This window comes from Canis aureus, chromosome X, assembly GCF_053574225.1.
Source record: "Canis aureus isolate CA01 chromosome X, VMU_Caureus_v.1.0, whole genome shotgun sequence".
NCBI lineage: Eukaryota > Metazoa > Chordata > Mammalia > Carnivora > Canidae > Canis > Canis aureus.
Genome location: NC_135649.1, coordinates 112628087 through 112650537, shown reverse-complemented (window position 1 = coordinate 112650537; position 22451 = coordinate 112628087). Strand labels below are relative to the sequence as shown.

At 39.2% G+C, this 22451-nt stretch overlaps 1 protein-coding gene across 2 annotated transcripts in view; it reads right to left on the bottom strand.

Moving 5' to 3' along the window:
* The window catches only part of ACE2 (angiotensin converting enzyme 2), a 40594-nt gene extending 21241 nt beyond the window's left edge, over positions 1–19353 (bottom strand). Inside the window, exons 1-8 of one of the 2 annotated variants that reach the window (XM_077887587.1) lie at positions 19137–19353; positions 18184–18469; positions 12007–12165; positions 8557–8650; positions 7750–7893; positions 6216–6328; positions 3358–3463; positions 964–1061 (exon numbers count right to left, since the gene is read on the bottom strand). In XM_077887587.1, coding sequence (XP_077743713.1) covers positions 964–1061; positions 3358–3463; positions 6216–6328; positions 7750–7893; positions 8557–8650; positions 12007–12165; positions 18184–18366 — 897 coding nt within the window. In that variant the 5' untranslated portion in view covers positions 18367–18469; positions 19137–19353. Of the gene's footprint in view, positions 1–963; positions 1062–3357; positions 3464–6215; positions 6329–7749; positions 7894–8556; positions 8651–12006; positions 12166–18183; positions 18589–19136 lie in introns of those variants that run through there. The other variant, XM_077887588.1, reaches the window with a different exon arrangement.
* Positions 19354–22451: the final 3098 nt, after the last annotated feature.

Below are 22451 nucleotides of genomic sequence, written 5' to 3'. Positions count from 1 at the left end.
CAGCTGTGAAATCAGACCTAGTATAGCTATGAGAGTTTGGAGGCCCTTGCAGCTTCACATTTTTATTTTGGTATGGCCTTTTCCCAGGAATATGTTATGTATGTGAAGATTTTCACTGCATGGCTGTTTACAGGTTTAAAACTGGTATCAAGGAAAAATCTAGCAATATGTAAATAGTAAAGGAAATCATGATGCAACTCTCTGAAGACATTTTATACAGCCAATAGAAGTATGACCATAAATTGTACCCAGAAAATGTAGATTGTTAGCTGAATAAAGAAAAATATGTAATTATAACATGATTTCACCAATGGCAGGGAACACAGTGAATCTAAACCATTATGCCAAGATGGTAACAAAAAAGTAATTTAAAAATTAAAGACTCATAATACTTCTAACAATAGTGAATTTTTAAATATGCAAAAATCTCCTAAGGATATCGTTTTTTCCTGTTCATAGAGATTATAGGCTGATTACCTCGCAGCAACTAACTCTGGAAAGAATAATGCCAACCAGTCAGTAATTTCACATCTTACTGCCTAATGGAAAACTCAGGTCATCTCCATTTTTAATATCTCTCAAGATCAATACCATACTTATCATTCAAGGTACTTGATGTTACTGACATTGTAAATTACTTTCCCATAAAAAGATAGCTACATAAGACATACATTTATTATTTTTTAAGGTTTTATTTATTTATTTGAGGGGGAAAGAGAGAGAGAGAGAGAGAGAGAGAGAGCAGGGGAAGGAGAAGCACACTCCCCACTGAGCAGGAAGCCCAACTTGGGGGCTCAATCCCAGGACCCTGGGATCATGACCTGAGCTGATGGCAGATGCTTAACTGACTGAGCCACCCAGGCTCCCCTACATGGTTTTATATGCAAAAGATAAGGAGAGAAAAATGGCAGAAAAATAAATGAAGTTGAGGATTTAGATTTAGTTTTTAAGGCCTCTTCCTACCTGGTTCACCATTGCATTAGTAACATCTATGTTTGGTTTCTGTCCAAAGGGGACTGTCAAAGGGTACAGATTTGTCCAAAATCTACCCCACATATCACCTATTTAAAAAAAAGATTTTGTTAATACATAGCAAAGACAACAGAATTATAGACCTGATTTTACACACTGCATAAATTAGGATAAGTAAGTAGGCCATACAGTATTCTAGATTTAATCTAGTTTCTTTTCATTACCTCTTTTTGTTTTCTTATTTAAAATTTTCAAGGCTCTCTTCTTTTACTATCACCTCTAAAAGTTTAAGATTTATTAAGATTATCCCTGTTTCTCCCATTTCAAATTACAATTCAAAGGCACAATTTATTAAATATATGCAACATCATAGCTACTGTAGATTAGAAACATTCATATAATCCGTCATTCATGGAACAAAATATTGCAAATTAAGCTATTAGTAATTCCTAATATTGGACTCAAGAGAGATCATATAGGATCATCATTCAGGAATCTCTACTAACTAGTAACAAAGTTCCACCTTTGTCACTATACTATAGCAATACACTTAATTGGGTAATTTTTCAAACATCTCAAATAAATGCTAAATTGGATTCCAAGGTCAGAGACCCTAAAAGGCAAGATGGATCTACAAAAAGTCAATCTAATGGCAAGACCAGAATGTTGGTACCAAAGGAATGGGGCATAACTATATGAATAATACTCCAATGAACTCATGTTTTAAACAATAAAATTTAGTATAGATAAGTATAATGGCCTATGCTTAAATTTTAAGGAAAGATGTATCCAATATAAAAATATGTGATATGTGACTTTAGGCTGAAACATAGTCTACATGTAAAAGACCAAAAGGGACCCAACAAACAGTGTGACATGGCTTCCAAAACACAAATGTAATCTTAAGGTAAATAAATAGAATTATAGTGTCTAAAACAAAGGAAGTCATGGTACCATTTTTACTCTATATTGGCCAAACGTCACCTGGAGTATTTGTTCAATTATGAGCATGATATTTGAAGACAAAGACATCAACAAGGGCTAGTTTGTCCAAAGGAGAACAATTAGAAAATTGAGAATAATATTTTATTATTATTTTTATTATTTTATTTATAGATAAATATAATGGATAAAAATCTGTGTAGGATATTTCACTGGAAAAAAGGAAAGAGTGTATACATTATGGTAATAATAATACTCACTAAAATATATTGGTTACGTACTCTTGTGCCAGGTACTATGCTATGCCTTATACAATGGTTGCTTAAAATATCTAGAAGGCCATCTTATAGAACAAGAATGAACATATTCTCAGTAACCTCATATCATAGAATTAGATGTAAAGAATGGAAGACATTAGAGGGGTGTTGATTCAGTCCCATATAAGGTAGAACTTGCTTATAACTGGTGCCACGTGGCAATAGATTCATCTACCTTGGAAGGAAGGAAGGAAGAGCCACAACACACCAGACAGGTTTAAGCAGAAACTAAATTACTGAAGAATTCCTGCTAAAGACATTGTAGAGAGTACTTATATATTGCCTTAGAGTAAAAGTCTCTACAGGCCCTTTGTCCATATTCTCTCCTGCTGAGAGCTTTAGCTGTTGAGAAGAATTAGCTACCAGCAGCTTAGTTTGGTAGGAACACTATGTATGCATGACATGAACTTTTCAAACACATATTTTATTTGACCTTAGCTTCTAAGGAGTGGTACAGAGGAAGGAAGGATGGCCACTCTCTATAAGGGAATTAGATGATTCAGTAAAAGACCCTAGGTCTTTCATGGTCTACAAAGTCTCCGTGGCAGGATAGAAAGTTCTTGGAAGATTGAGTCTCCTCTTAAGCTAGGCATTTTTCTTCATGGCAAAAACTTCATTCATAACCCATATGATTCCAGTGAAAGTAATTGGTACAGTTTAGAATAAATTTATGAAGCTTTCACTCAAGCTATACCTTAATTCTAGAAAGCCTTTCTCTCACCCCTGACCACCCCCAGCCTACCAAGCGCTAACAATATAATACTAAAATGCCAAGCTCCACTTCAAGAGCTTAGTTAATCAACTTAAATTATAAACTTATTTTCCCAATTTCCACTGTCATTTGAACTCGGAGTTTTCTTTCTAGTTATCCTAAATAACTCCTTATCCTTTGGACTGTGGCCAACATAATAACCTTTTATGTGTAAAATAAAGTAATGCAATAAAGAACAATTTTAAATGGCTTTAATGTTGAAGAAAGTGCTTGCAAAATGTGATTTTGATAATGCTACTAACTTCATTCGCAAAAATCTCCAAAAGTTTTATGTTGGGCCTTCTTCCAAAAAACAATTTTATTGGTGGAAATAACAAAGAACAAAGTACACCGAGAGTTCCTGGAGTTTCTTACCAAGCAAATGGGCTGGGAGGCATCCAGTTGGGCTGATATAGGAAGGGTAGGTGTCCATCAACTTTGTCCTCACATAAGCATGAAGATGTTGATACAATGGCATAATCTGAAAAGCCCAGAAAGAAAATTTAAGACCAAGAGTAGCCTACTCCAATTTCCAATTCCCAACACTGAAAATAGGAACCTCTTTAGATAATTAGAATTTCCCTAAATTCTGATTTCTTTTTTCAAATATTCTGGAAAGTTTGAAAACATCTCTTCTTCCCAGATATTGATAATGACTAGCTTCATTGCATAAAGCATTAAACATACCTGGAGGAATACAGGTCCCAAAATGAAAGCTGATGCAAAAAATATTCATTTTTAAGATGATACCTACTTCCTTTGTTTATAGATTGAAGTACCATTTACATCCCACAAAATTCACCCATTTTTAAATGTACAATTTCATGAGTTTTAGTAAATTTATGTTAGGCAACTTTCACTACCACCCAGTTTTAGAATATTTCCATTACCTAAAAACTTTTCTTGTGCCCATTTGCAGTCAAATCCAGTCCCACCCTCAGCTCCAGATCACTGAAATGCTTTCTGTCCCTATAGTTTTGTCTATTCTAGAAATTTCATATAAATGAAATCATTAAGTATGTGACCTTTGGTGTCTGGTTTCTTTCACTCAGCATAATTTTTAGGTTCATCCATGTTATTGCATGTATCAGTCATTCATTCTTTTTATTACTGAGTAGTGTTTCATTGTATGAATACATCCAAGTTTGCTTCATTTAGTATCTCATGGATACAATTCACCAGTTAAAGGACAACTAGGTTGTTCCCAGTTTGGGGCTATTATGAATTATACTTCTATAAACATTCATGTATGAGTCTTTGTATGGATCTATATTTTCATTTCCCTCATATAGATACCTAAGAGTGGAATACTTTAATCATATAATCAATGTGTAACTTTTTAAGAAATGCCAAACCACTTTCCACAGCAGTTGTGCCATTTTGCATTTCTGTGTCTCTACAGTGTCTCAGCAGTGTCTCCACACCCACACCAGCACCTGCTATGCCAATCTTTTATAACCATAACCATTCTAGCATGTGTGTAGTCTTTTTTTTAGATTATTTATTTATTTAAGAGAGACACACAGAGAGAGCATGAGTTGGGGAAAGAACAGAAGGAGAGGGAGAAGGACAAGCAGAAACCTCACTGAGTGGGGAGCCCAATGCTCGATCCCAGGACCCTGAGATCATGACCTGAACCAAAGTCAGATGCTTTACTGAATGAGCCACCGAGGCGCCCCTGTGTGGTGTTTTTTTTTCTTTTTAAGATTTTATTTATTTAATCATGAGAGACACACAGAGAGAAAGGGGGGGGGGGGCACAGGCACAGGCAGAGGGAGAAGCAGGCTCCATGCTGTGAGCCCCATGTGGGACTCAATCCCAGGTCTCCAGGACCACGCCCTGGGCTGAAGGCAGCGTTAAACTGCTGAGCCACCCGGGCTGCCCTGTGTGGTGGTTTTTAATCATGGTCTTAATTTGCACTTCTTTAACAACTTTTTACTTGTTTATCTGCCATTTATATAACGTCTTTGATGATGTACTCATTCAAATCTTTTGCCCATTTCTTTTCTGGGGAGTTGTGTCTCCAACTTCCTCTTTTTAATAAGAGATTTTATTCATTTATTTGAAAGAGAGCGAGTACACAAATGAGGGGGAGGGGAAGAAGGAGAGGAAGAAGCAGACTCCCTGATGAGCAGGGAGCCCAACTCAGGACTTGATCTCAGGACCCTAGGATCATGACCTGAGCCAAAGACAGATGCTTAATTGACTGAGCCACCTAGGTACCCTTCTCCAACTTCCATTTTTGATAGTTCTGTGTAACTAAGGCTATGACAGAGAGGTCTACATAAGAAGTTTGAAGGCACAGGGGTAAGGGAGAGAGTGGGAGCCAAAATGAAGAAAGAAGGAGACACTGTGAAATGTCCATGGGATACTCTCCCTTCCTAAAAGACTTCCTTAGTCAAAGGTAGGGAAAGAATAGTATCAGTTGTCCTGAGGAAGGAAGCAAAGCCTACAGCTCTGCTAACAAAGTAAGACAGTGTGGGTCCCAAGTATTTCACCAAGACTATTCTTTCTTATAATCTAAAAGACATTCCTCCCTGTAATCTTTCCTTTTTATAATCTTGCTATTGGCAATTCCTGGTCAATTCAGTGGCTAAAAAGGGGAAGAAAGGGATCCCTGGGTGGCACAGCGGTTTAGCGCCTGTCTTTGGCCCAGGGCCGATCCTGGAGACCCGGGATCGAATCCCACGTCGGGCTCCCGGTGCATGGAGCCTGCTTCTCCCTCTGCCTGTGTCTCTGCCTCTCTCTCTCTCTCTCTCTCTCTCTCTCTGTGACTATCATAAATAAATAAAAATTTAAAAAAAAAAAAGGGGAAGAAAGCAGAGCAGTTCTGATCATCCATAGGGGTTGCCCTATTGTTCTTTTTTTCTTAAAGATTTTATTTATTTATTCATGAGAGACAGAGAGAGAGAGAGACAGAGACATCGGCACAGGGAGAAGCAGGCTCCCTGCAGGGAACCCAATGGGGGACTTGATCCCAAGAACACGTGATCACATGATCCCATAATTCCTGGATCACAGCCTGAGCCAAAGGCAGGTGCTCAACCACTGAGCCACCCAGGCACCCCTGCCCTATTATTCTTTAAAATCTTTTCAAGCTCTAATATTCCATAACTCTGAGACTTGGGAATGGCTGACTAGTGTGTTAAGAACAAGTCCAAATGCCTTTGGTCATTGTCCCTTCTTCCCATGCACTGCCCTACACCTGTCTCTGTGTATGGTTCCTTGGTTACCTGTGTGAAGGTATGTTCCACATCATCAATCAACTGGTTGCGGCTATAGTTATAGCCGTTTTCCCACTCCTCTTCATAATCTCCTCTCCAATAATCCCCATAGTCCTCATAATCTGTTTTTAAAAAGGAGAAGGAAGAGAACATAAGGGAAAGAAAGAGATGAAGCACAGTATATATAAATTAACCTTGCTGGGAGGTTAAAAAAATCCAAAGATGTGTCACATTTTTATTGCCCTTCTAAATAATAACTCAAAGGCATGAAATGAATAATAATACTAGCTAGTGTCTGTTAAGCACTTCCTCTCTGCCAGAAATTTTAATGCATTATCTCATCTAACATGCACAGAAACTCTACAAGACTGACATTAGTAAAATCCCCACCATGCAGATCAGCATGATGTTCTTAGACGGTGAAATCATTTGTCCGGGGTCACACTACTGGTAAGAGGCAAAGGCACACTCTGAGTCTCCTAGCCCTCGGCCTGGCCTCTATCTTCTCCATACTTCAGTTTATATCTTTGGCTTTAAAACATGTGATTGGATTTGAGTTTTTAAATTCTCCTTTTGTTCAGGGCCTTATATTTTCAAATCTAACTCAACTCATCTTAGACCTTGCCATAGTGAGCCTCTGTTTGCAAATTATACGTCTGCACAGAACATCTCTTTGTGCTACATGTAGTATCTCAGCATCAGGAAACACGAGCTTGCATTAGGATATTAGCCAATGAAGTTTGCAAATGTATTTTAATAATTTTTATTTTTGTATGCATATTGGCAATGAATGATCAGGAGGAGGAGAGGAAGAACTCATTGGATGGAAGGATATAGTGATAAGCTACAATCTCCAGCTTGCTCGTGGCTTGAGAATAGAAGTTTAAGTGGCAGGGAAAGACATTTAGAAACAACAGATGAAAAAAAATTCTTCCTTACTCAACCCCAGGGTGCTGAGAATCACCAAAGCATAAAGTTACTCATAATGCCACAGCTCCACCTCATTATTCGGGCAGGAGAATAAGTTAGGAAATATGGAAATTCCGTCTCATGTTAAAAGTCTTATGACCCCACGATTTGAGTTATAATTACAACTGCAGAACATAATGTATTTCCACCCTAAATTCATCTTTTTTTCTTTCTTTCTGGGATACCACCCTGACTTAAACACACAAATGACCTTTGAGAATAAACTGTGGCCAGATAGGAGTTTAGGGGAGAGACAGTATCTCTGTCTTCCATCCTATATGAGAAACAGAATCCCTACTCAATCCCCAGGTTGCCTTGGGAAGCTCCTGACACTTTCCCAGACAAGTGATTTGTTTGATGCTCTCTAATTGAGCTCTTTAAAGTCTAGAAAGTCAGTGCACCTTTCCTTATTCCCTAATACTTTCCTCTTTGAGACACATAACCTGAATTTGTTCAGCAGATGATCATTAATTTAGGGATGCCTCTTCTATCAAAGGGCAGCCTTGGTAATTCCTGAGAAATAGCCCACAGCCCCAGAGAGGGCTTCAGGACCTCTACCAACCAGTGAACTTACTGTTTGCTCTTGCCATCTCATTTTTCAGGGCCACATACTCTTCATATAATGGCCTCAGCTGCTTGCCGACCTCAGACCTCCAGCCTTCCCAGGCCCAGAGCCTCTCATTGTAGTCTTTGCTGTTTTCCATTATGTCATCCAAACCTGTCATTGCAAAGCACCCAATAGGAAATAAACATGCATTTGTAAAAATTTTTATTCATAAACAATTATGTGAGCTTTAAAGGATTACAAGTAAGGCTGGCAGACAACAAGGTCATAAGGTAATTAAATTAAATCTCATGATTTATTGATTTCTTCATCTTATAGTTTCAAAATATTTCTGCAAAGAAAATAAACCATTGAAATCATTTGGCAACTGACTTAATTAAAGTACTTGGAATGTGATATAATTTACCATGAAGTTTTGTTAAAAGTTAAAAGTTCATCTATGTGTTGAAACACCTATTTGGAATCTTATCATTGGATTACCCATTTGAAAGGCACAGAGTCAACATCTAGTGCCAATCTCAGTTTTAAAATTTAGAGTAAAAAGGGGCACCTGGGTGGCTCAGTCGGATAAGCATTAAGCATCGAACTCTTGATTTTGGCTCAGGTCATGATCTCAGGGTTGTGGGACTGAGCCCTGTGTAGGGCTCTGGGCTCAGTGTAGAGTCTGCTTGAGACTCTCTTTCTCCCTCTGCCCCAACCCCAGTGTGTGGGCACATGCTTGCGCTCTCTCTTTCAAGTAAGTAAATAAATAAAATCTTTAAAACTTAGAGTAAAAAAATTAAATTTCATAATCATTGCTCAAAATTAATAACCTACCTGGTTCAAGTAATAAGCACTCCTGAGGATTACTTGGGTTACAAGCTTTTCCAGTACTGTAGATAGTGCTCATTGAATTTAGGATTGTGTTCAACTGCAAATTAAACATAATAAATAACGTTTAAGCTGGGATATCTGCTGTATAGAATGCTAAGGCAAAGATGTCCTTTTGACCGTGTGATTTTTTTATGCCTCAAAATACAGCAGTTCACATCTTTGCCCAGTATCCTCCTTTATGTAGGGCAGGGATATCTCTATCCCTACCCCCATCAACTAGCGCAGAGCCTTAGAAACACATAATAAATATATGTGGAGTGGCTGAAATAAACAGATTTACCAAAATTCCAAGGATGTTGCTCAGGTACACATGCACAGAGAAATGTCTTCATTGTTTCATTTAACATTCTTTGAGTACACATTTACTGAACATCTACTATGTCCTACACTCTAATAACTCTGACATGAACAAGTCACTGGTCCTCAAGGACCCCACAGTCATGGGACAGTGAGGCAGCCATGAAATCAATAATTACATAACCAATTGACAAGTGGTATAACTGTCATGAAAAAGTGATGTGGCAGTCTGGCAGAGAGTGAATAAATGAATAACTTGGAAATTCAGGAATAGCCTCAAAGAGGAGGGGGCATTAGCACTGTGTCTTGGAAGAGAAGTAGGAATTGGTCAAGTAGAAAAAGGAGATAGAAGGCAGAGCCTAAAAAAAAGATGGATGGAGGTAGGGAAAGAGCAGGCATTTTCCAGAAGTGATGACACATTGAAGGAAACTGGCATAGTGATACTGACTTAGGGAAGCAGGGGACATAAAGATGGAAGGTCAGCAGGGGCCAGGTCATGAGGGCCCATTTGTGCCACACTAAAGAGCTTAAACTTTACCATGGAGGTAAAGGAGAGTAAAGGTAATAGAGTTAAGCAGTGCTACTCAAAGTGTGGTCTGTGGACCAGTACAAGAGAGTAAATGGTTTGTTTCTATTCTGTGTAAGTACAGGAATCAAGAGAATACATTTTTTAAAGGGAATAAATTTTTATTAACTTTTTTAAACCGTTTGATACTTCCATGACATCTAGGCATGTGAGCAATGAAGTTAACCAAGTATTGATCTACAATGGATTTAGTAATAAGAGAAGAAAGGGAATAAGAGAGGGAGAAAAGGAGGGAGGGAGGGGGGAAAGGAAGGGAAGAGAAGAGAAGAGAAGGGAGGAAGGAAGGAAGGAAGGAAAGAAGGAACCGGTTATCTTTCACATTTGATTTAAGAAGCACTGGATGAAAGGCTATTTCCCTTCTCCTATTTCCCTCTTCCATTGTTCTTTCACTCTGCTACAAGAATCATTATGCTAAAACATGAAATAGATCCCATGCTTAGAACATCAACAAGATCCCACAGTCCAAAGGAATCAATCCAATTCGTTACCATGGCACAAAACTCCTCATGGTCTTTGTCTACCTGTTTTTTTCAATCTCCCCTCCTTCCTCTCCATTAAATTCATATATCCTTGAGTCCTCTCTCTCCCCAAACATTCCAAGCTTTTACATGCATTTCAGTGGTTTTCAACTTTGGCTCCGCGTTAGAATTACCTAGGATCTTATAAAAAAAATACAGGATCCAGGTTCCACTCAGGCTAGATCAGTCTGTCTGGAGACTCTACAAGACCAATGGGCGAGGATTCACATGGTGTCTTTGTGAAAAAGATGGAGAAGTATGGAATGGATAAGATAAAGTGGATTATAACAAGTTAGATAATTGGATCCAAAGAATGTGGAATAACAAATATCAACTTGTAGGAAGATATGTGCCATATGGTTTTATCTTTGTCCTTATCATGAATTTTTTCTTTTTATAGATGGAGATTACAACACAGAGTTCCAGAAGAAAAGCAACTTAGAAAGAAGACTTTGATGTTAAATAGCCAAATATTTTAGATAAAAATATTTTAATAGGTTAGATCAGGGGTCTGTAAACCATGATCTGCAGACCAAATACCGTCTGCTGCCTGTTTTTGTAAAGTTTTATCAGAACACAGCCACACTCATTTGTTTATGTACTAGCTATGCTGATTTCCTGCTGCAACAGCAGAGTTGACTCATTGTGACAGAGACTATATGGCCCACTAAACCTAAAATATTTACTATCTTTCCTTTTACAGAAAAAAGTTTGCTGGCTCCCAAGCTAGAGAGATGGGACGAGAGATGTTATTTTAACAGGGAAAATACAGGCTTTCTTTAATTTGAACAAACTACCTACTTAAGAGCAGAATTTTGAAAGCTATCATTTTAGAGCAACATTGGTAGAAGAGATTTAGAGACTTCATTGACAGTGATATTGTTATGAGCCAACATGGAATCTGACTATCAAAGAACCCAACTCAAGCAAACAAAACCCAAATATGACTACATAGACTGTCTTAATAGATGTAGAACACAGGGTGCAGAATGTCATATTCCTGCTCACCTTCATGCAGACCAGAACCAACTCAGAGTGTGATGTTTACTTTGAGGTTACTGACAAAATGAAGACAGCAACTAGGACTGGTTAGAAAACTTGAAACCATTGTACAGAGGAAAATTGACAGAGCAAAGGATGTTTAGCCTATATTTTTCTTTAAAAAAGGACTCAACTAGTTTTTAAAAAGAGCTACCATAATTTACTTAAAAATTATTGTAGGAAAGAGCGATTTGGATCCAGAAGGCAGAACAAAGCAGAGGTAAAGCACTTAATGTTCAATGGAGGGAGCACCTCCATCAATTAGGGGGACCCCCCTATGATATGGATGTCTTGGAAAGAGATGAACCCTCCCCCCACCTCTAAAGCAGTTTGAGCTGAGATTCTTAGCCATTTGTTAAAGATACTGCAGACAAGAGTCAAGAATGAAAGGGGGAAAGGACTGGACCACATACAGGACTTCTCAAGCTTGGTACTATTAACATTTTGGACCACATAACTTTTTGTCATTGGGGGCTGTCTTGTGCATTGTAGAATGTTTAGCAGCACCCCTGGCCTCTACCTACTAGGTCTAATAGCTGCCTTCCTCCAGTTATGACAACCAAAAATGTCTCCAGATATCATCAAATGTCCCTGGAGCAGAGGGCAAAATCACCCCCGGTGATCATAACTGACATAGACCAAGTATATTCTTCAGGCTGCCTGGTCCTACGAAGGTGACTTCTGTATACAGTATGCATATACAACACAGTGCCCAGACAACACCAGTTTAACTTTGTGTCCTAACATAATTATTACCAGTGTCTTCTTTCACTTGCAAAAGGATTCCAGTTTGGATGACAAATTATGTGGTCACCCTACCTAGGCACAGAGCTCTTTCTAATGTCAGCAGCACTATATTTGCAGATAAAGGAAGCAGCCATGGGGATATTAATGTTTAATGTTTCCCAGATATTTCAGCTCCTGGGGGTCAGTGCTAGAATGTTCACATACTCGTTGGTTCTTGTCTGCTGAGAGCACTGATGATCCACTGTGCTGAAGGGCCCGCAATTGACGCTTGACTGTGGAATCCTGAATTTCTTCAAGTGGGTATGTTTTGGCAAGCTTGGACTGTTCTTCATAAAAGGCAGACCATTTGGCCCCAGCATTATTCTGAAATGACAAAAAATAAGGTTGAAGTCAGAATGGCACTGCTTGAACAGATAGAACAGAAGATACTGTCCAAAAAAACATCTGGTGGAATATATAATATTTCCTGAGTGGTTTAGTTCTCTACTTTGCTGAAGGTCAAGGCTTAGGTTATGAGTGATCAGGCCACTCTTGGTCACTCTCTCTTTCTGGCCCAGTGCCTAGTTTTCCCAAGGGTCCTATCCCCAGAACTGGAAATGAATTCTCACAGATAATTCACATTGTGGGGCCCCGGAATTTATGGCCTTAGTACTATGACGTGGGTGAGTTAATTGGGGATTTGAGGATGAATGCTCTAAAGGGAGAGCCCAGTAAAGCTCGGAACAAACTTAATGGGAATATAGCCCCTCATGACAATGGGAACCATAAGAAATGAGGAACAGTTTGTAGTAAGCTCCATGGTGCCATGACTTACCAGGAATTCTGATCTTAAATTATGTTCCCCAAAGAATGTTGCCCAGAATATGGCCATTTGGTAGCCATGGTGATTTTCTAACAGCAAAAGAAACCAACAAGCAGGTGATGATACTCACTTGCCCCCATCTTGAACATCAGTATAGGCAAGTGGACTTCTCTAGATTCTTCTAGTGTAGTCTTTTCTCAATGTACAAACTCATTTCCATTTATCAAAGATGAAGATGAACAATTACTTTGTACATTGTACTTTTCTAGACTATATTTAAGAGGTAGCATATGAGACAAGGAAGGATTCCATTCTTGAAGTCAGACACCTCTGACTAGCTGTGTGACTTTAGGCAATTTACTTACCTTCTCTGAGCCAGTATAATGAGAGTAATAATAGGACTTACCTTAAAGGGTTGTTGCAAGGATGAGAACAATTAACAAATAATAAAATGTTTATCACAGTATCTGATACATCCTAAACATTCAAAAAAAAGGTAGCTATTTTATAATTTATAGAAAAAAGTTTTTTGTCCTTAAGTTGCTTAGGACAAGTTATCAGACAGTTGAGATATGCATCATGAATGTTTCATTAATAAAATATAAGAGCATATGATAATGTCTAAACTTTGAGTGCCCAAGCAGTTTCTGCTATCGGAAAAGAAAGACTCATGCGGGCAAGTAGATTTGGCCTAGCCCTCATGCAGAAGACCTTAAAGTAGGTAGGAGTTGGATGGATGGAGAGTACTTTGCAGAATAATTTACTTCATTTGAACTTCCTAATCCCATGAGATAGAAAATCCTTCTGTCTCCATTATTCATAGGTGCATAAAGGGGCTGAGAGAAATAAATAGTGGTTATGGGAATCAAGTGACACCACCTGGATCCTGGATCCCGGATCCCATGGTAGACAAACTCTAAGATGGAGCCCATAATCTTTACCTCCAGGAGGTACACGTTTGTGTGATCACCTCCCCCTTGAGTGTGAGCAGGAGCCATGATTCACTTCTAACCAGTAGAATATACCAAAGGTGACAGGATGGACATATTTGTGTTATATAAGATTGTAATTTTCATCTTGCTAAAACTGTCTCCCTTGCTGACTTTGATGCAGCAAGATGCCGTGTTGTGAATGACTCTGTGGAAAGGGCCACATTTTGAGGAACTGAGGACATGGATTCATCCCCAGTCAAGCCTCAGACGAGACCACAGCGCTAGCCAGGACCTTGATTACAACTTTATAAGACTAAGAAATGGAAAAAAAAGACTCAGAAATGGAAGATGCAGCTACACTATGCCTGGACTCCTGACCCACAGAAGCTGTGGGATTATAAATGTGTGTTATTTTAAGCTGCTAAACTTGTGATAATTTTTAACACAATAGATAACTAGTACCAATCCCAAAGGCAGGACTTCAGGAACAATTGTATTTTCCAGGCTAAGAAATTTCACTTTTATTCTTTGAATACTAGGGAATCACTTAGGGGCTCCAAGCATGCACATAACATGATGCAAATGGCATGTGGAAATGACAATGGATCAGGCAAGAGACGAAAATAGTGGCAGTAAAAATGGAAAATGATTTCTCTTTTTTTTTTTTAAATGGAAAATGATTTCTCTTTTTATTGAGCACATACAACCAACCCCTCAGGAACTACTTTTTCAATTAATCTTCACAAACAATCTTGTGAGGTAGTTGTGATTGTCTCCACTTCACAAATGAGGGAACTGAGGCACAGAGCAGGTAAGTAGCTTTCCCTAGGTCACACAGTGAGTAATTGAAAGAACCAGAGTGCTAACCCAGATATGTTTGCCTCCAAAGCTAATGCTCCAAACATCGATTATAGATGGTATTCAACACATTCTATTCTTCTCTGCAGCACACATGAGTGGGAAGTAGTGAGCTATGGAAAGAAGAGTTTGATCTATGGCACAGACTCATCTATGCAACCCACCACTCACCTCTAAGTCCCTATCCTTCTTCCCCCAATTCAGGATGTTGTACTGTCAAGCAAAATTTCTGGTAAAACTTTAATACCAAATTATAGGAATAATTTTATTCTCAATCTCCTCTTGAAACAACTCACAATCCCCAAAAGGGCCCAGTCATAGAACATTTTTAAAATTATACTGCATATAGGTACTTTGAAGATATCTGTCTTATTTTATCACTACCATACTCTAAGTGTTATACTTTAAATTCCCCCCCCCCCAATTACATGATGTTGCCTTGAATTTTGACCTCCTAGGGCATACTCCTCCTCCTCTCCTCCTCCTCCTCCCCTTCTCCTCCTCCTCCTCCTCCTCCTCCCCTCCTCCCCCTCCTCCTCCTCCTCCCCTCCTCCTCCTCCTCCTCCTCCTCCTCCTCCTCCTCCTCCTCCTCCTCCTCCTTCTTCTTCTTCTTCTTCTTCTTCTTCTTCTTCTTCTTCTTCTTCGGGCATACTCTTCCATCCCAAGCTACTCTTTTTTCCAGAGCTCTAGGGACCTGAACTAGTTTTTTGTTAATTTCTTGGCTTGATATTCCTGCATCATGCTAGTAGTGGAAGTTCAATTTCCATACCTATTAAATAACTAAAGGATGAAACCTGAGTCTGATCAAGTCTCTAGATCAGGACTCTGCCCACCATCTGATTTTATAAATAAAGTTCTGATGGAACATAGTCACACTCATCTATGTATTGTCTATGGCTGCTTTCGTGCTACAACGCCAAAGTTGAATAGAGGCTGTAGGGCCCACAACGCCTGAAATATTTACTATCTGGCCTTTACAGAAAAAGTGCTCTTCCCTCTGCCCTAGATCTATACATTCACAGTAAATGCAGGGGACAAAAGAGCATGGTCAGCAATATTTAGACGGCACAAATCAGCAAGTCCAGAAAGTGGGAGTTTCTATAGCACCAAAAATTTAATTCTTTAGCTAATAAATTGCAAAAAATACAAAATAAAAAAGTGAGGGACTCCGTAGATTAAAAGACAGCTAATGTACATCCTTCAAAATGATTAGGAGAGGATATTGTTAGATCTTGATTCAAACAAAACAGATGAAATTGAAAAAAGAAAGATGAGGCGGTAGGGTACATCTGAAAGCTGACTAGATATTTGACAGTACTGGGGAGTTATTAAGTTTTTGGCATGGCACTATTATTACGGTGGTTTTAAAAATACTTTGAGTGCTCCAAGGTAAAATATACACACAAAACTATATCATGTTTTGGATTTCCTTCAAAATAATCCAATAAATGTGGAGTTGTGTAGAAAAATAAAATAAGACTGGCCAAAGTGTTAATGATTTGTAAAGCTGATGAAGGGTATGAGGAGATTCAATATACTCATCTCTCTTCTTTTACACACGTTTGAAATTTTTGTGATAAAAAAATAAAGAAAAATCATACGGCAGAGTACTCTTTGGCAACAAAAAGGAATAAAGTGATGCTACATGTTACAACACGTAAATTTAAAGAAGCCAGTCACAAGAGACCACACATTGTATGTTTCCATTTATATGAAATGTTCAAAGCAGGCAAACCTCTGGAGACAGAAAGTAGATTAGTGGGTGCTCAGGGCCAGGGGCTGGGAGGAAGAATGATAACAGGCATGTGGCTTCTTTCTGGAGTGATGAAAATGTTCTAAAATTAGATGGTGCCGAAGGTGGTATATAAACCTTCTATAATATACTAAAAAGGCTGTAAATATACTAAAAAGCATTGAATTGTATACTTTAAGTTGGTGAATTTTATGGTGCATAAATTATATCTCAGTAAAGCTGTTGTTAAAGGCTCTCCATAGTCAAAGCAAAGAAAAACCCTCACCTTATTCCCCATGTCCTATAACTAGGTCTGAAACCCCATGAAACTGCTCCCAACCAAAGGAGTCAGCCAAAATTAACTTCATGCTCTTCTGCCCAGGTACGGTACCCACCACCCGCCAAGGAAAAGCAGAGGCTCCTGACCACCGGACTGCCCTCCCAGCTAGTAGCTGGTGGCACCTGCTTCCCTTTTGCATCCTAATATTTTCTCTTTCCTTTAAAGGGTCCAGACTTTCTGCAGCTTGGCCACACTTTATGATTCATGCCCTTTCCTCTCTGGCCTTGGCTCTAATCAACCACTGCAATTTAAAAGTAATAACACTTAATGATCCAGAGATGATTTCAATAAACATCACTACGTCTCATTCTTTAACATGCCTTCTCAGCAAAGGGCACTCCGCGGAACTGCTACATGTCTCTTTTGCAGTTATACCTTCCTCCCACACCCAGAGCAATAATACTGTGTCATTCTCCCATGCTCATAAGCTTCAAGCTCTGTTCTGGTGGCTTCGGGTATTAATTCGGGCTTCACAGCCACCCTACAAGGCAGGTATGAGTACAATGTTCTTTTTCACAGGTGAGATAATGAAGGTGCAGAGAGGCGAATTAACCAACTGAAGCTCACCCAGCTGGAAAGTGGTGGGGCCAGGATCTGAACCCGGCAGTCTGGCTCCAGAGCCCTGGGGCATAAAGCTGGTATACTTTCACCCGCCCCTATGGGATCAGCCAGCTGAGAATGAAAACAAATAAACAGGACACCACAGGCACCTCCAACAGAGAGCAAATAAAAAGTGAGAGAAAAGCAACAAGAAAGAGATAAAGAGAGGTAAGACCAAAATATGAGATAAGAAACAAATGATCTCCCATGATGATACCGGGCTGTCAAAATCTCCAGGATTTCCCTGAGCTTTAGAAAAATGGAAAACCTTTTTTGGGGGAATTTCAAAGGAGGCGGTAGGTCTCAGATTTGATCTGTCCTGTGAGTAGCAGTAATTTAAACACACAGCCTACTAAGCATTTGAAAAAATAAGCTCCTGAATTACATTATTGAAGGAATGTATTGCTATCCAAGTGTTGTGAAATCTTTTAAATAATGTTACTCAGCTTCTAGCACAAATATGTAAGGATACTGCTTTGAGATCTGTGAGAGAAGAAAGTCCTAAATCCTTGCACTTGTCAAAGCATCTTGCTTTCCCAGAGCATTCTGAGATTTGTCAGAACTGGTTTAATCACAGTTTTTCTGGTAGGGCTCTGGATGGATTCTGTGACCTTTGAAAGTCCCTCAGAGCTCCGTGACAATGAAGGAAGGAATTCCCAAATCCAGCCTCCAGACCCCTGGTTACTTTAATTACTAGCTAGCTTTTTCACTAAGCCTCCAATTGCATTTTCCAGTTAATATATCATTTTAGAGAGTCTTTAGATATTCCTGTTGACACTGTAAGCTTGGGAAAATTATTAACTCAATAACTTATGGCATTTCCACGAAATGCTTTGAAACCCTGATTATGATGAGAATTATGGTGGCAATTTTACAAAGCATGTTCACTGGTTTCTAAGAATCTGGACCGAGACCAGTAAATTATTTTGTAACAGTTTCCAAATGAGCCCCAAGGTCAATTAAGTTTAGTCGTCTGGGACTCCAAAATCAGAAATACTAAGGCAAACATCCAACCTCACAACTCAGAGCATTTCTTTGATTTCCCTTTTCAGTTGTATGGATAGTAATCTAATCTTTAAGAAGCAACAAATACCCTTATGTAGCCATGAAAACTCACCATCTTTTGGACATTCTCGTCGGTAATATTGATGTTATAATTCCAAGAAGCAAGTGAACTTTGATAAGACAGCTCTTCAGCTTCATAGTTAAACTTCTCCAAAAATGTCTTGACCAGATCCTCAGTGGATTGAGCAGCAGTTAGAGCAGCAAGGCTGAGAAGGAGCCAGGAAGAGCCTGACATCTTTCCCTATGCACCAAGATCCCATCCACTGAACAACTTTCCCTAGAGTAAAACCTCTTCATGAGTTTTTCTGTCTCATCAGCCTTTGAACTTGGGTTGGGCACTGAGCAGGAAAGATGAAAAAAAAAAAAGAAGAAGAAGAAGTAGTAGAAGAAGAAGAAGAAACAGTAAACAATCTGCTGAACCAATATAAAGTTCATCCTGGAGAGGACAGATATATAAACAGATTTTTAGAATGATTTTTAAAGTAAATCAAATAAACAAATGTTATTCATTAATCCTAGAGAATCATAGCTCTCCTAGCATTTTATAGCCAGATCCTAACTTGCACATTTGGTTAATATGTTCCTAAAAAGCTGTTAAAGATACACTGAAGGTGTTATAATTTTACAGGGATTGAAGAAGCCTAGATTTAGGGATCATGGGGGTATTGTTGGTACTTATATGTTTTACAGACAATTCCATTAAAAGTCAGTTATCCCTCCTTTCTTTTTATTTTAAGCTCAAATTCACAGAAAGTCTCTACCTGGGTAACATTTTCCCTTCTTAAACTACTTTGCCCTTGTCTTTATGAAATTCATTTTTTTCTGATAAATTTTAATTTTCATGGCCAGTTTTTAAAAGTATAAGACTACCCTCCACTCCACACGTTAACTCATGTGATCTGGCTTGTGTAAACTTAAAACAGCTTACTTTCTACTTCTCAGATGCCATGTTGAACACTGGTTCTATGGCTGACTTCCCTGTGTGCCTCCGTCCCTTTCACTTACCTGTTCTAAACTCAGTCGAGGTCCCAGGGGAATAAAAATGACTCTGCATGGTATGAAATTCAAAGAATGTCCATGTCACGCTCTGGTCATCCAAAAGCATGGAATCATAGCAATGCAGAATTCAGAGAGACTTCAGTGGGTATCCTGTAGAGTCTCAAGAGCTGGATTAGTGTCCTCATTCCCAGGGTGCAGGTATATCAGAGATAAAAGAGAGGAGCCACTTTAAATGGCAGGGCTCATGGGCCAGCTTGACGGTGATTATGAAATCTTCACACAGGGAAAATATTTCTTCACCCAGAAAAACAAGTCTTCCAGGTCCAGGTGCAGTAACCAAGCCTTTCAAAAAAGTTTTCATGATTTTCCCTATTGCATGGTTGTTATATTAGTGTTACTATAGAACAGGAAAAAATAATTCTAAGTAACTGCTCAAAGTGCTTTGCATTATAATATCTCATTTAAGTAAATTTTTTAAAGATTTATTTATTTATTTTTATATATTTTTTTATTGGAGTTCAATTTGCCAACATATAGTATAACACCCAGTGCTCATCCCGTCAAGTAATATTTATTTATTTATTGGAGAGAGAGAGCGAGAGCGGGCGCACAAATGGGAGGAACGGGGTGAGGGGTGGGGAGAGAGAAACTCATGCAGACTCTGTGCTGATTGTGGACCCCAATGCAGGTCTCAATCCCATGACCCTGAGATCATGACTTGCGCCAAAACTAAGAGTCAGACACTTAACCGGCTGTGCCACTGAGGCACCCCTAGAGGTAAATCTTTATTATCGATACTATATAGATTAAGAAACTGAGGCTCAGAGAACTTAAATAAATTGTAAACCTCATTAAGCTAGTGAGTTGCAGAGCCAGGTATTCCTTTTGATTCTAGGGTACAGACCTTTCCATTATAGTCAGTAGTCTTAAGAGCAACAATAGAGGTGTAGATAAAGAGCAGCAGAGGGATGTGTGCCTTCAGTAAAGATGACAGATTTGTTTTTGCCATATTAAAAAGAGGGGCTCTCACTATCCTTAATATGAATCAAAATATGCAATCTTTCTAACAAAGTAATTGACAAATTTAAGCAATTATGACAAAGAATGTTAAAAGAAAGTTGGCGGGGGGTGGGCATAGGGGGATCTGAATTTTCAGAGTTTCAGTATAGTACAGCACTTCCCACATTTGAAGAAGCTGGGATCCACTTACTTCTCACAGGCATTAGGAGAAAGATCAGTCAAGAGAAAGGGGAGCAGCATATGAGGCTTTGAACAAAGAGTTGGAATATTACCTTTAATAAAAGCTGAAACAAAACCCTACTCACGTCACTTCCTGAATGAAGCTCTTGGGTTTAGAAAAAAAAATGGAAGTAGTCCAATTTCAATTCACTGAGGCAGAAAATAAGATTAACGTGATCAAATTGAAATGGAGAAAGCAGGATATGAAATCTGAGAGCTAAAAATAGATGGACAAGGAGCCTGAGATAACAGTGAGGCAGGAAAATTCTGGAAACCAAGAAACTTTGAAGAGTCGGAAATAGAAGAACTGTCAAAATGATTCTGTAGAACTGGCTTGTCATGGCAAACTGCAAGCGAGTTTGTTCACTCTCCACCGAGAAGATGCTGCTGTTCTGACAGCTACCCAGAAGTGTTCTGTCCAAGCCCATGTTGAGAATGGGAGGACTCCACTCAAGACCCAGGAGATGGGACGCAGAAAAACAACTGGCTCAAAGGAATGCACTGTCTTTGAGAAATTACAGAGAAGCAGAAAAAAATAGAAAACTGGAGATGCAGGAAACCTGTTCTACTTTTCAAAAGGGCCGGAGGGTGAATTTCATAAGTATTAGAGGAAGACTTTGATCTTGACACCTGATAAAACTATAAAATATAATTTTTAGGATGTGGTTTGCATTTGGGAAATATATAGATCTCTGGTCCTAAATACATATCCAGGGATTCATTAGGAACAAGTCACATGCTAACTGCCTCATTTCCTTTCTCTTTTTTTCTTTTAAAGATTTTATTTATTTATTTGAGAAACAGAGAAAGAGAAAGGGAACACAAGCAGTGGTGAGGGGCAGAAGGAGAAGCAGACTCCCTATTGAGCAGGGAGCCAGACCTGGGGCTTGATCCTGGGACTACAGGATCATGACCTGAGCCAAAAGAAGATGCTTATCTTACTGAGCCACCCAGGTGACCCATCTCATTTCCTTTCTGATGAAAGAATAGAAAAAAAAAATTACAAAGATACAGTGTATCTTCCACTTTGGTGAGGTATTTAACAAAATGTAAAGTTATACAACTAGATTTTTTAAAAAGATTTTATTTATTTATGAGAGAGAGAAAGAGAGAGAGAGAGGCAGAGACACAGGCAGTGAGAGAAGCAGGCTCTATGCAGGGAGTCTGATGTGGGACTCCATCCCGGGACTCCAGGATCACGCCCTGGGCTGAAGGCAGGTGCTAAACCACTGAGCCACCCAGGGATCCCTATACAACTAGATTTGAATGTCCCCAAAACAACCACAGAGTACAGGGTGAAGCAGTCCTCTGATTAATAACAGTTCATGTCCAAAACAAGAATCTTTTTTTAAAAAATATCTTATTTATTTATTCATGAGAGATACAGAGAGAGAGGCAGAGACATAGGCAGAGTGATAAGTAGACTCCCCTTGAGGAGCCTGATGTGGGACTTGATCCCAACCTGAGCCAAAGGCAGATGCTCAACCACTGAGCCACCCAGGTGCCCCCAAAACAAGAATATTGATTCAACAATTATTTATTGGCTACCCACTATATGCCAGGTGCCATCCCAGTTATTGGATATACACTAATAAGACACAAAGAGTTCCTGTGGATATCATCTGATATAAAGCAGGGTAGAGGGAAGAAACAGCTGATGATCAATGCTATGACTTTGCAATAAGCAGGAAAGGAGGGTGGTGAGTGATGAGGTGGGGATGAGAAGATGACCTCTGAGCAAAGATCTGAAGGAAAGGATGAAAGCCATGTGGGTATCTGGGGAAGACTGTTCCAGGCAGAGAGTAGCAAGTGCAAAGGGTGCAGTCAGGTCTCAAGAATATCAGAGGCCCTTGTGTCTGGAGCCTCGTGCCTAAGGAAAGTGGCAGGAGGTAAAGATGAAGAGGAAGGTAGGGGCCACATCAGAAGGGCTGTACAGATGATTGGAGAACTCTGGCTTTTCCTGTGAGTAATGTAGGAAGTCATTGGAGGGCTTCCAGTAGAGAAGTGATTCACTCTCACTACAGATTAGAGAGCAGATACCAAGGGGGTGAGGGTGGAAGCAGGGAGATCAGTCAGGTTGCT